This window comes from Dreissena polymorpha, chromosome 11 (genome assembly GCF_020536995.1).
Source record: "Dreissena polymorpha isolate Duluth1 chromosome 11, UMN_Dpol_1.0, whole genome shotgun sequence".
NCBI classification, from domain to species: Eukaryota; Metazoa; Mollusca; class Bivalvia; order Myida; family Dreissenidae; genus Dreissena; species Dreissena polymorpha.
In genome coordinates, this window is record NC_068365.1 from 78829018 (window position 1) to 78842095 (window position 13078).

The following is a 13078-nucleotide window of genomic DNA, read 5'->3' on the forward strand; positions in this document are numbered from 1 at the left end:
AGTGTCGTCCCAGATTAGCCTGTGCAGTCCGCACATGCTAATCAGGGACGACACTTTCGCCTTTAATAGTATTTTTTGTTTAAAGGAAGTCCCTTTTTTACCGAAAATTTAGTTTAAGCGGAAAGTGTCATCCCTGATAAGCCTGTGTGGACTGCACAGGCTAATCTGGGATGACACTTTACGCACAAGCATTATGCCCAGTTTTCTCAGAACGCGACTCATATGTTTGATGTGTTTGCATGCTTATGTTCACTACACTGCTGTTGGTTCAGATAGAGCAGGAGGTGATGTCATGTCTGGATTTCCTGCAACACATCTACGGGATCTTCGGCTTCACCTTCGAGCTGAAGCTCTCAACAAGACCCGAGGGATTCCTGGGAGACCCTGCCCTGTGGGAAACGGCAGAAACTGTGAGTAATATTAAGGCTTTCACGTGAACCTTGGGAACTATTGTCTGGTCTTGATTGATATTGGGTGCAGATTTTATCTTCCCAACACAAATGCATATTTATGCACTATTAAATTCTATTTTCAACATGCATGTGAAGGTACTCAACACTGAATTGTAACATTTTATGTTTGCTGTATAAAATATAAAAGGTTATAACACACCATAATTTAATTTTATTATGCATGTACTTGTGGTCGGTGTGAATGATGAATTATAAAAGACTTCTAACTTTGCTGAATTGAATAAGTTGTACTTTATGAAAATTATTGGTTCGTCTGATTTTTATGCCCCTGAAGGGTGCCATAATTTTTTTAACTGTCCATCTGTCAGTGTGTCCGTCCTTCCGAAAACTTTAACATTGGTCATTACTTTTGCAATATTGAAGATAGGAACTTGATATTTGGCATGCATGTGTATCTCGTGGAACTGGGCATTTTGAGAGGTGAAAGGTCAAGGTCATCCTTCAAGGTAAAAGGTCAAATATGTGGCTTCAAAGCGTCGCAGAAGGGGGCATTGTGTTTCTTACAAACAAATTTCTTGTTCATTTTAGAATGGTATTTAAATGCTTACTCAGGGGTGTGATTTTTCCGCGGATTTCCGCGGATCGGGTTGTCCCGAATGTCACTTCTGAGATTTGCGTAAATTCGTTTTAAAAATTGTGGGGGAGAGGGGCTACCACCGATTCCGCGGACGTATTTCATAAGTGGCCCGAAATATCCGCGGCCCGCGAAATCTCTCCGCATTTTACACTGGTAGATTCTGCCTAAGCATTTTTATAACGAGCCATATAATTGGCTGTCGTTTCCCAATCTTCCAATTAAAATCGTGTTCTTAAAATGCGCTCTGTGATTTGTTTGCAAATGGCGCCGTTGTGAAGAGAAAATTTAGATTATTGAAATAACAAATAGCAATCAAATAAACGACTAACATCACCTAGTCTGATAGGAATAATGAAATGTGTTTGTCAAAAAAAAGACTACGTTTTAGATACAAGCAACACATATTTTGTTAAGAAATGTGCCCACTGAATTTGTGTCACGGAAACCAGTGTTTGCAAATTGGAGTTTAGTCTACTCGCGAAGTAAAACAATTTCGAAGAGTATCGTTCGAACATGGAAATAGACAAACATGATTTTTTTTTATATGTCTGTGGGTCTGTGTATAATCAGATTCATATGCATATTCTGCTTTATTATGTTTGTCACGCTGTTCAGTTAACTGAAATAGCTTTGAACTGAGTGAAGATGTGAAATGCAAGATATTGAAAGGTAAACAAATTAAATATATTAATTTAAGTCAGTTAATACATCATTAACACCAGAAGAACACTCAAGTGTGTTTGTTTATATTTAGTCTATTAACTATAATTCAATACATTGAAAAACTGCTGCTATTGATCACAATAAATACTTACTTAACTTTTTACTTTGCATTCTCAGTATGTTAAATGTGAAGTTTAACAGGTTTTTATAAAGAAATATTGTTATGAAGTTCAAAAAGTTGTTTATTTTAATGTCTGTTTTTATGTTTGTCATTGCGTTATGCGCGCCATTCGCGTAGTCAAAATCAGTCAACAGAATTTTCCTCCCCTCTGACTTGGCCTCAATCACACCCCTGTTACTTATATTTATTTTCAATATTGTAAATTTAATGCATTATTCATTATTTCAACTCAACAACACTATTATTTGGTAAATTATGAATCCATCATGTCGTCACTGATATTAACAAAGTTATTTTGACGTGTTTTTTTCCAGCAACTTGCAACCACCTTAGATAAATTTGGAAGGAAGTGGGAATTGAATCCAGGAGATGGAGCCTTTTATGGGCCAAAGGTACTCAAGTCTTGTTTTGTCTTTGAATAATTCCTTTTGTATATCGTAACTTTTTACATTAGATTGTTGTTAATTACATTCTTTTTTTTCATACAATACATCTACATTGTAACAGTATTAACTGTTTACCATTCAGTCAGGAGTTTAAAAAAAAAGTGTAATACCAAGCATTCTGTTGACAAGCCTTATGAATATACTCCATAAATTTTAATCACTCTTAATGATAAATGTATTAATTTTCATATCAGGAAAACAACAACAATAGATTAATGGTAAGTTAATTTTGTTTGTTCTAGATTGACATAACCATCACAGACGCATTGAAGCGACCACACCAGTGTGCCACCATACAGCTTGACTTCCAGCTGCCCATACGCTTCAATCTGGGATATGTTAGGTAGGCAGTCTTATTCAATTTGGAATATATTGGGTTTGGAGGCTAAGTCAATATGGGATATCATATGTTGGGTAGGCAGGCTTAGTCAATCTGGGATATGTTTAATTGGCAGGCATAGTCAGACAGAGATATGTTGGGTAGGCAGGCTTAGTCAATCTGGGATATGTTTGGTACACAGGCTTAGTCAATCTGGGATATGTTTGGTACACAGGCATAGTCAATCTGGGATATGTCGGGTAGGCAGGCATAGTCAATCTGGGATATGTTGGGTTGACAGGCTTATTAGTCAATATGGGATATGTGGGGTTGACAGGCTTAGTCAATCTGGGATATGTTGAATTGGCAGGCTTAGTCAGTCAGAGATATGTGGGGTAGGCAGGCTTAGTCAATCTGGGATATGTTTGGTACACAGGCTTAGTCAATCTAGGAAATGTTGGGTACACACGCTTAGTCAATCTGGGATATGTTTGGTACACATGCTTATTCAATCTGGGATATGTTTGGTACACAGGAATAGTCAATCTGGGATATGTCGGGTAGGCAGGCAGGGTCAATGTGTGATATGTTGGGTAAGCAGGCTTAGTCTTGCCTTAGCTGAACCATTGATCTCAGATTAACTAGATCAATTCACTACAGTTGAGACTTATATTTTGAAAGTTACAAAAAAGCAGCATATACTAAGGAAAAACAAAATATTTCATTGTAAAAAAAATTGCATACCACCTGGCCTGTTATATAACTTGTGTGGGGATTTGTTATGAAATGCTTTCTATTGCAAGTCTCCCCCTACTTTTGATACAAGTGGGCAAGTCATAAGTAACTGGCATAAGTATGTTCACTGGTTTATCAGCGTACCCATGTTAACATATTAACATACTCCCGTAATAACTGAAATACAGTAGATTCCACTTAGTTGAATATCGGATAATCAAATAATCTGGTTAATTGAATAGAAATTGAAAACACCAAACCATTTGCATCTCTTCCCATTGTAAAAACATTGCCTAATCTGATAGGAAATATGGCGTATTTCGGTTAATTGAATAGCCAATTATCGATTGCACACTATAATCCAGCGTAGAATCTCATAAAACTCCAAGGATACGCATCGTATCGACGATTTTGACACTCCATTGACTGCCTTTGTTTACATTTAACAACATGCATGTATGCAGCGTCTGTCAAGTGTCACGTGACTAACATGTGTAGTATCGGGTCAAGTACAATGCAAACACTGGAGTCTCCGGTTAAACTGACGCAAATGTACTGTTTAAAAAAAACAGCATTAAGCCTGAGAGACAAAAAGCACAAATGTTTTAAAGCAATTTAAAAAATCTGCATGGAAAAAAGCTTAGTTATTTTTTCATTTGTGTATCTTTTAATTCAGCGCCTCAGGTGATGGTGAGAGGAAGCGTCCAGTGATCATCCATCGAGCAATCCTTGGTTCAGTGGAACGCATGATGGCAATCCTCTGTGAAAGCTACGGGGGCAAATGGTAGGGAAACATCACACAGAGAATGCAGTGTCATTGAAAAACATAAAAAAATATGTGTTTATTGTAAACTGCTATATTATGGCAATAGCTTTCCTCTTGTTTTGGTCACAAGCTGTACATAAACATGGGCCAATATGCACTGCAGACAGGGCATTGTTGCTCTAGCTTCTAGATTGTGAAACATTTTTATTTAAATCTTAAGAATGAAACATGACACCAATCTTGTGTCAGTTGTCCAGAATTTTGAATGTATATTTCAGGCCATTCTGGTTGTCCCCCAGGCAATGTATTGTGGTTCCAGTGGCCCCAGCGTACGATGAATATGCTAACAAGGTATGGTCACCTTTATTCCTGTTTGTGACTTCACACATGTGCACATGTTAACAATTAATATGTTGGTGATATTGCCTTCATTTGAATGCTTTAGAGTATTGAGTTGAATTTTATTCTAGTCACATGGTGCAAAAACGGGTCTAAAGCCATATGCTGCCAGAAAAGCTCTGCACCAGCATGTGCTATGGTGCAGTGAGTAGAGACGCTGTCAGCTACTTAAACCACAAAACCTTGTGTGACTTATTTGGACTGCACATGGCATAAAACCCATTTTTGCATGACACAAGTCATTTGTGGTATATCTGAAATTGAACAAACGACTTGTAGAGCATTTTTCGTTTTTAGCTCACCTGAGCATTAAGTGCTCATTTATTGTCCAATTTTCATGAAACTTGGTAAGAACATTTGTCCCAATAATTTCTTTGACGAGTTGGAATATGGATCCCGTTAGTTGAAAAACATGGCCACCAGGGGACAGGGCAGTTTTCCTCATATGGCTATAGTAAAAACATGTGAACACTCTCTAAGTGTCCATTTAGTGTCAATTCTTCATGAAATTAAGTCAGGACATTTGTTGTTATGATTTCTTTAATTTTGTTAGAAAATTGTTCCGGTCTGTTGAAAAACATCGCCATCAGGAGGTTTAGAATTTGTCTTTATGTCTGTAGTAAACCTTCTTTACACTCAAGAAGTCACATGTTCAGTCTAATCTTCATGAAACTTGGTCAGAATACTTGTTATAGTGACTGCTCGGTCAAGTTCAAGAATAATTTGACTCCATTGAAAAACATGTCGCCTGGGTGTGGGGCAATTTTCCTTAAATGGCTAGTTATCTCCCGCCCAGGGATCATATTTTTTTTGGTTTTGTCGGTCCTAGACCGATTGGGGTCGTGAAAGACCGATTGAAAATCCAAAACAGTCAGTCCAATTCTGTGTGCTAAAATTCCCATGTCATGAAATCGATTACACAGTGCACATGCTAACATAGATCTACCCTAATTACATTCTTATCTCGAGTTATCACTGCAGTCTCTAAACCGGTCAGGACCAGTTTATTGCGTGTCCGCCGACTAGTATCAGACATAGGTCTTTGTATCAGAGTATGACCCCAAGCAGCGAAAATTCGCGCGGTTGTGTATTAGTCATGCTTGAATAACCCCGTGTCTATATCCATCGATAATTTCACTGGCTTATACCTAGCACACTAATCGGTCCGTAATGTGTAAAATCGTTGACAGTTTCTTCGGAGATGAAAACTTCAATGTTCATATTCCTCGTGGAAAGTGTGCATTTCATGCATGATACAGTAAACTTTCATATAAACAAAGAAGAAAATCGGATATTCTGCAATAATTCATAATTATTGTGGGCGGACCTTATACACTGAAAACACGTGCTGTAACATAACAAAACATGCCGATACATTTTCCACCAGCGTAATAATCCGGCAATAAATAAATGAAAGTTTGATTGACAGAACAGCCGAAAGTTATTTTTATGGGCGGAACTTCACATAAAATAGTACACAAGAAAAATAATATACATTGTGTAAATCTTTAGTAAAAATCGTGTTAGAATTAAAAACCGGAAGTTTAGATGCGTGGTTTCAAATCACTCGTGCTTCGCAGTCGTGATTTAATCCCTACGCATCTTAACTATCGGCCGTGGTTTTTTTTACAATAAACTATAACGTACACGAATTATTTCTCAACTATTTGGTTTTGTTGTTGCCAGTATCCAACCTACGCACAGACATTTGTTAGGTGCAGTGCATGTATGTAAGCTATTATCGAGTCGACAACGATTTAAAACATCGGTATAGACTTACACAGATAAATAATAGATATTGACAACGATGAAAAAAGTCAGATACAACAGCACACGAAACAACAATAAAAGAGAAAAAAAATATCATAAAACCAATTGAGAAAACTCGTAGGTTCCGTTTAAAAAAGATGCCAAAGGCAATTAAACTTGAACATTTATTATACTACCTTCATGAATGGCAAAATCAATGGTATATATGTTAACGTACTTTGTCATGATTTCGGATATAAATTTTCGGACACTTTTCCCCCATTTAAATCCAGACCGATTGATGTTGCGGGAAAATATGATCCCTGCTCCCGCCATAGGCGGAGGGATATTGTTTTGGCGTTGTCCATCCATCTTTCCGCCCGTCTGTCCGTCCGGAGCCATATCTTGGAAGTGCTTTGGCTGATTTCATTGAAACTTGGTATGAGTATATATATGGATAAGAGGATGATGCAAGCCAAATGGCAATGTACACCATCTGTTAATAACGGAGTTATGGCCCTTTGTATCTTGAAAAATTGCTTTTTTGAATGTCAAATATAACACTTTTGTGATCAGAAGCATATTTGCGGGGGATATCAATTCAAGGAATTTGCTTGTTAAAACTTGTATCCGACAATCTGCATGAAAATTGGTCAGAATATTTGTTCCAATTAATTTTTAAAGAGCAATTATACGTTTCAATTGTATTTTGTCCTTCACTGGTTTGATTGGAGCAGAGTAGAGGTTAAACCCCGATTGGTTCATCTGTCTGTCTCTCTGTCCAAATGTGGATCCTGCAATGACTCAAACAGTAACGATAACTCTACAGCAGTATTTAAGCTAGGTTGGTGAAATTCAGTTTGTGGATAAACAGCCATATAAAGATATGTTATTTCAGTTTTTTCGTAAAACACTTTTTTTTTGTTGCTATTGTAACCGAAATAAGTGAAAACTGAAATCAGTTCTTAATCTAAGTTAATGAAACTCTGTATTGGATTTAGGGCTGTATATTTGGAATATGCATGTTGTTGTTTTTATATTGCCAACCAAAATTTTGCTTGCCATTTTCACAGTAATAACTTTAAAGCAAAGTCCGAATTTAGCCATAAAAATGTATCTAACCTGGGTTGATGAGATTTTGTTTATGTCCCCGGATCGAAAGATCGGGGGTATATTGTTTTTGGCCTGTCTGTCTGTCATTGTTTCATTGTGTCAGTCATTGTATGTGTGTGTCCCAAAACTTTAACCTTGGTTAAAGTTTTGCAATAACTTTTGCAATAGTGAAGATAGCAACTTGATATTTGGCAATTGGCATGCATGTGTATCTCATGGAGCTGCACATTTTAAGTGGTAAAAGGTCAAAGGTCAAATTTATGGCTTCAAAGCAGCGCAATTGGGGGCATCGTGTTTCTGACAAACACATCTCTTGTTTTTTTAGATCCTGTTCTTACTCCAAAAAGTATTAGAGGCCATACAGAATTGCCTATCTGTCTAAAAATAAGGGTTTAAATCATGCAGTGTTCTCCTAAAACTGACAGTTTTACCTGAAGATTTTCCAGTCTATATATAACAATCTGTGAAAACAGTATGCATGAACTTTTCTCAAACATTTGACAAAGGGGTAAAACAAAAGTCTGGTAAGGCAGCAAGCAGATGGTTGCTAAATCCCTTGGTAAATCAACTATCTGTGCTGCCCTAATTGTGGTTACTGTGGTGAATCAAACTAAACCTTTTCCCACTCAGAAGATGGGTGACATGGCTATATCCAACCAGCTGAAAACCAGAACACTGTGTGATTAACTCTCGGTCTGTTATTATTTAATGCTGTGAGCAGCCCACCAGTATCAGCTTGCATAAAGGCCTTTGAAACTTTAATATAAGCAGTGCTCTGTGAAAAGGGGGTTAAATGCATGTGTGTAAAGTGTCGTCCAAGATAAGCTTGTGCAATATGCACAGGCTAATCAGGGACGACACTTTCCCCAAAAACTGAATTTTGGCTAAGGTAGGACTGTCTTTAAACAGAAAATATAAAAAAAGCGGAAAGTATCATCCCTTATTAGCCTGTGCTGACTGCACGGGCTAATCTGAAACGACTTTTTACGCACATGCATTTAACCCCATTTTCACAGAGCATGGCTCATTTATTAAGAAAAGCCTTTAATATGATTTTCTAAGGGATTATAAAAGGGTAAGAATGCGTGTCTTGGTAAAGAGTTAACACTTTTTCCACTGTCTTTTCTGTTTCCCTGCAGGTGAGACAGCAGATCTTTGAGGCTGGGTTTGAGTGTGAGGCAGAGCTTGACCCGTCCAACACACTCAACAAGAAAGTGCGCAACTCTCAACTCGCTCAGTTCAACTTTATCCTCGGTACATGCACAGAACACCTTTTTGTTGATATTATTTGAAATTTATTAGACAAAATAAATAATTTAAATCTGGATGTTAAATATATGCATTTGCTGGCATTTTTATGCCCCCGGTAGGGTGGCATATATAAGTTGAACTGTACGTTAGTCCGTCTGTCAGTCTGTGCGTTCTTCCAAAAGCTTTTAACATTGGCCATAACTTTTGCAACTTGATATTTGGCATGCATGTGTATCTCATGAAGCTGCACATTTTTAGTGGTGAAAAGTCAAGGTCAAGGTAATCCTTCAAGGTCAAAAGTAAAAAAATACAATCTAAGGGAAGTAATAAGCTTTAAAAGGGAGATAATTTCTAAACCTGCCAAATGATATATTTAAATTGTATTTCAAAGCGGCGCAATAAGGGGCATTGTACCGTAACCTCGTGAAGAGGCCAGTAGGACCTGTAAATAAAATTTGAAACACACACAGGGCATTGTGTTTCTGACAAACATATCTCTTGTAATGTCTTATGTCTGTGACTGATATCTGCCCTAATGTTCTTGCCTTGCAATCAGCCCTTGTTAATTTTAAAAATAGATTGTCATGTATGGCAAGCAAATATGACAATAGTGCTTAAATGTAAGATTTTTTGTCTTAGATACTTACATGATTGATTTAAGTAAGATGTCTTTATGTAGGGAGCCTTTTTCTGGGAAATCTGGGCTTAATACATGTACCTTAAATATTTTCCCAGATTAGCCTGTGAAATCAAAACAGGCTAATCTGGGACGACACTTTCTGCTTTTATGGAATTTTCATTTAAAGGAAGTCTTTTCTAAATAAAAAACCAGTTGAGGCAAAATGTGTCATCGCTGATGAGCCAGTGCTGACTGCAAAGGTTAATCTTGGACGACTTTACAGATGTGCATTAAGCCCAGTTTTTCCTGAAAGAGGCTTAGAGCCAGCCTGTGCATTGTTTGTTGCAGTTGTGGGTGAGAAGGAAGTGGCGTCTGGCACAGCCAACGTACGTACAAGAGACAACAAGGTGCACGGCGAACATAGCGTGGAAAAAATCATCGAGAGGTTCAACTTCCTTAAGGACAGCAAGAGTGTCAACGCTGATGAAGACTTTGAAGAGAAAACGCAATAAATTGGATGCTATGGGCATGGAATATGGGGGACAATTTAGTGATGGTTCAGCAAATACTGTATGTCAGACTTCAAATGAATGTTAAGGAATGTGAACGAGCTATTAAGCTGAGTTGTTGTTTATGTGATTGAATAATGATTGTCATGTAATTCCAATTTCAAAAGAATATTTGTGTGTTTAGTACTTTGCTATTTATTAAATGTGAATTGTCCAATCAGCTTTAACACAATTTATTTAATTTATTATGGCTCAAAAAAAAGTTTGTTCAAATAATAATTTATTTGTACATGTTGTTTCCTGTTATATAAAAAACATAATGTCACAATGTTACAGTAATAGTCACTTGGAATAAAACTGCTTGTAGTACATGTTGTTTCTCATTCTGATCTTTTCATGATTTTGTTGTTGGGTGTCCAACATTTGCATATTTCCTCATGTATGAACTTTACATAACATCACGGTAATGGTCACATTCTGTCTATTTACACCCAGTTAGTTTAGAAATGTAAACGCCACTAGTTCTACGATATGATGTCTAGTAAAACTTTCAAAATATGAGCATGTCATGTTGTGTTGTGTTTATTAGTCCCCTTCCGGTGAAACCGGAGAGGGACTTCTGGTTTGCGCTCTGTGTGTCTGTCAGTCTGTCACACTTTTCTTGATCCTGCTTTAAAGTTCTTCATATTTTTTCATGAAACTTGAAACATGGACAGATGGCAATATGGAGATTATGCATGTCATTTCGTTTTGTTCCTACGTCAAGAATTCTTGTTGCAATGGCAACAAATTGACTAGAAATATTGCTGAAAATGGTGGATCCTGCGATAACTTTAAAAGTGTTTCTTATTTCATGAAACTTGAAACATGGATAGATGGCAATATGGAAAGTATGCATGTCAATTTCATTTTGTTCCTATGTCAAGAATTCTGGTTGATATGGCAACAAATATAGCTACAAATATTGCTGAAAATGGTGGATCCTGCGTAGGTTGGGGACTTATATTGCTTGGCAATAGTCTTGTCTTTATATGCTGTTGAACATACCTCACTGGCTTGAACACTTTTTGTAATACTTATTAATAATTTTAATAATATTTATCAGGAGAAAAAAAACAAATATAAAAATGTTAAACCTTTAAAAAATTTGTAAACTTGGTTTTGACTAAGAAGGGATGGTAACACTTGCTTTGTAGTATTGATTTGTTGTCCACATAAGTTTCTGTTTGCTGACCAATAAATCGATATGTGACATAAAACATCCACAGAAGATCTGGTATCCTGGAGTAAAATGTCCGTCAACTAAAACATTTCAAATCAGATCATCATTTGTTTGGTTGTTGTGCACTTAAGTGCTATTAAAGTCACACTGGGGAATAGATGTTGCAATCAGTAAATGATTGCTGCAAGAGTCCATTGATAGGTATCAATTGAATCACATTTAAAGTGTGCATCGTATTTCATGAACTCTGCACAGATGTGTTTGATCCCCGTTCTGTTGATTAATATCGATGCACATAGGCGTGTATAATTAGGCGTGTTATCTTCCAATTCGTTATTTCAAAGTGATTTTAAATCCATCAATTTAAAGTGCTAAAATATTTATTAAAAACGCAAATACTTTAATTGAGATATTGTTCTTTTTCAAACAAAGTGATACGGAAAATAATGGCACAATCGAACAATCCTGTTTTTAAATGACCTTAGCTATGATGCCAATTATGATGAATTTTCATGGACATAATTCTTTGATGATCTTCAACAAAGTTATATTTATTGATCATGTCTGTAAAGTAAGATCACTTGACATCTGGAGCTCTTTTTGCCCATGAGGCTGCATTATGTGACGACTCAGTGAGTGCCTCTGGACATCTGGAGCTCCTTTTGCCCATGAGGCTGCATTATGTGAAGACTCCGTGAGTGGCTCTGGACATTGAAGCTCCTTTTGCCCATGAGGCTGCATTATGTGACGACTCCGTGCGTGCCTCTTGACATCTGGAGCTCCTTTTGCCCATGAGGCTGTATTATGTGACGACTCTGTGAGTGCTCTTGACATCTGGAGCTCCTTTTGCCCATGATGCTGCATTATGTGACGACTCCGTGAGTGCCTCTGGACATCTGGAGCTCCTTTTGCCCATGAGACTGCATTATGTGACGACTCCATGAGTGCCTCTGGACATTTAGAGCTTTTGCTCATGAGGCTGCATTATGTGACGACTCCGTGAGTGCCTCTTGACATCTGGAGCTCCTTTTGCCCATGAAGCTGTATTATGTGACGACTCCGTGAGTGCCTCTGGACATCTGGAGCTCCTTTTGCCCATGAGGCTGCATTATGTGACAACTCTGTGAGTGCCTCTGGACATCTAAAGCTCCTTTTGCCCATGATGCTGCATTATGTGACAACTCCGTGAGTGCCTCTTTACATCTGGAGCTCCTTTTGCCCATGATGCTGTATTATGTGACGACTTCGTGAGTGCCTCTGGACATCTGGAGCTTCTCTTGCCCATGATGCTGCATTATGTGATGACTCCGTGAGTGCCTCTGGAGCTCCTGTTGCCCATGAGGCTGCATTATGTGACGACTGCCTCTGGACATCTGGAGCTCCTTTTGCCCATGAGGCTGTATTATGTGACGACTCCGTGAGTGCCTCTGGACATCTGGAGCTCCTTTTGCCCATGATGCTGTATTATGTGACGACTCCGTGCGTGCCTCTGGCCATCTGGAGTTCCTTTTGCCCATCAGGCTGCATTATGTGACGACTCTGTGAGTGCCTCTGGACATCTGGAGCTCCTTTTGCTCATCAGGCTGTATTATGAAAAGACTCCGTGAGTGCCTCTGGACATCTGGAGCACCTTTTGCCCACGAGGCTCAATTATGTGACGACTCTGTGAGTGCCTCTGGACAGCTAAAGCTCCTTTTGCCCATGAGGCTGCATTATGAAACGACTCGGAGTGTCTCATCGACCTGTCGAGGATTTATTCTTTTACCACAATATATCGGCACAAACTGCAAGAAACGCTGTCTTTTTTGCACTGAAGATTTCTGCAAATGTATTTGAATGACTTGAGATATTTGCAAAAACAAAGTTCTGAACGGTGTGTTTACATTCTGTCCAGAACGTGTGTAAACCCCTGAAAACCCCGTAATTGACACTGCAGTCTGAATACGCCTGTAAATAAGGGGTAAATAAGTCCTACCGTTCTGTAGACATCGCGCGGAAACGAAATGGAATCGGACGACCATCCGTTCTTCGATTTTGAGGATGCCAAAATGTTTAC

General features: G+C 38.1%; 1 protein-coding gene across 4 annotated transcripts in view; it reads left to right on the top strand.

Annotated features, from left to right (window-relative positions):
• Positions 1-10361, top strand: part of LOC127850310 (threonine--tRNA ligase 1, cytoplasmic-like) — a 35328-nt gene extending 24967 nt beyond the window's left edge. For all 4 annotated transcript variants that reach the window (XM_052383257.1, XM_052383254.1, XM_052383255.1 and 1 more), the window contains exons 14-20: positions 273-410; positions 2209-2286; positions 2583-2683; positions 4071-4178; positions 4439-4511; positions 8561-8675; positions 9640-10361. In XM_052383257.1, coding sequence (XP_052239217.1) covers positions 273-410; positions 2209-2286; positions 2583-2683; positions 4071-4178; positions 4439-4511; positions 8561-8675; positions 9640-9803 — 777 coding nt within the window. In that variant the 3' untranslated portion in view covers positions 9804-10361. The remainder of the gene's footprint in view (positions 1-272; positions 411-2208; positions 2287-2582; positions 2684-4070; positions 4179-4438; positions 4512-8560; positions 8676-9639) is intronic.
• Positions 10362-13078: the final 2717 nt, after the last annotated feature.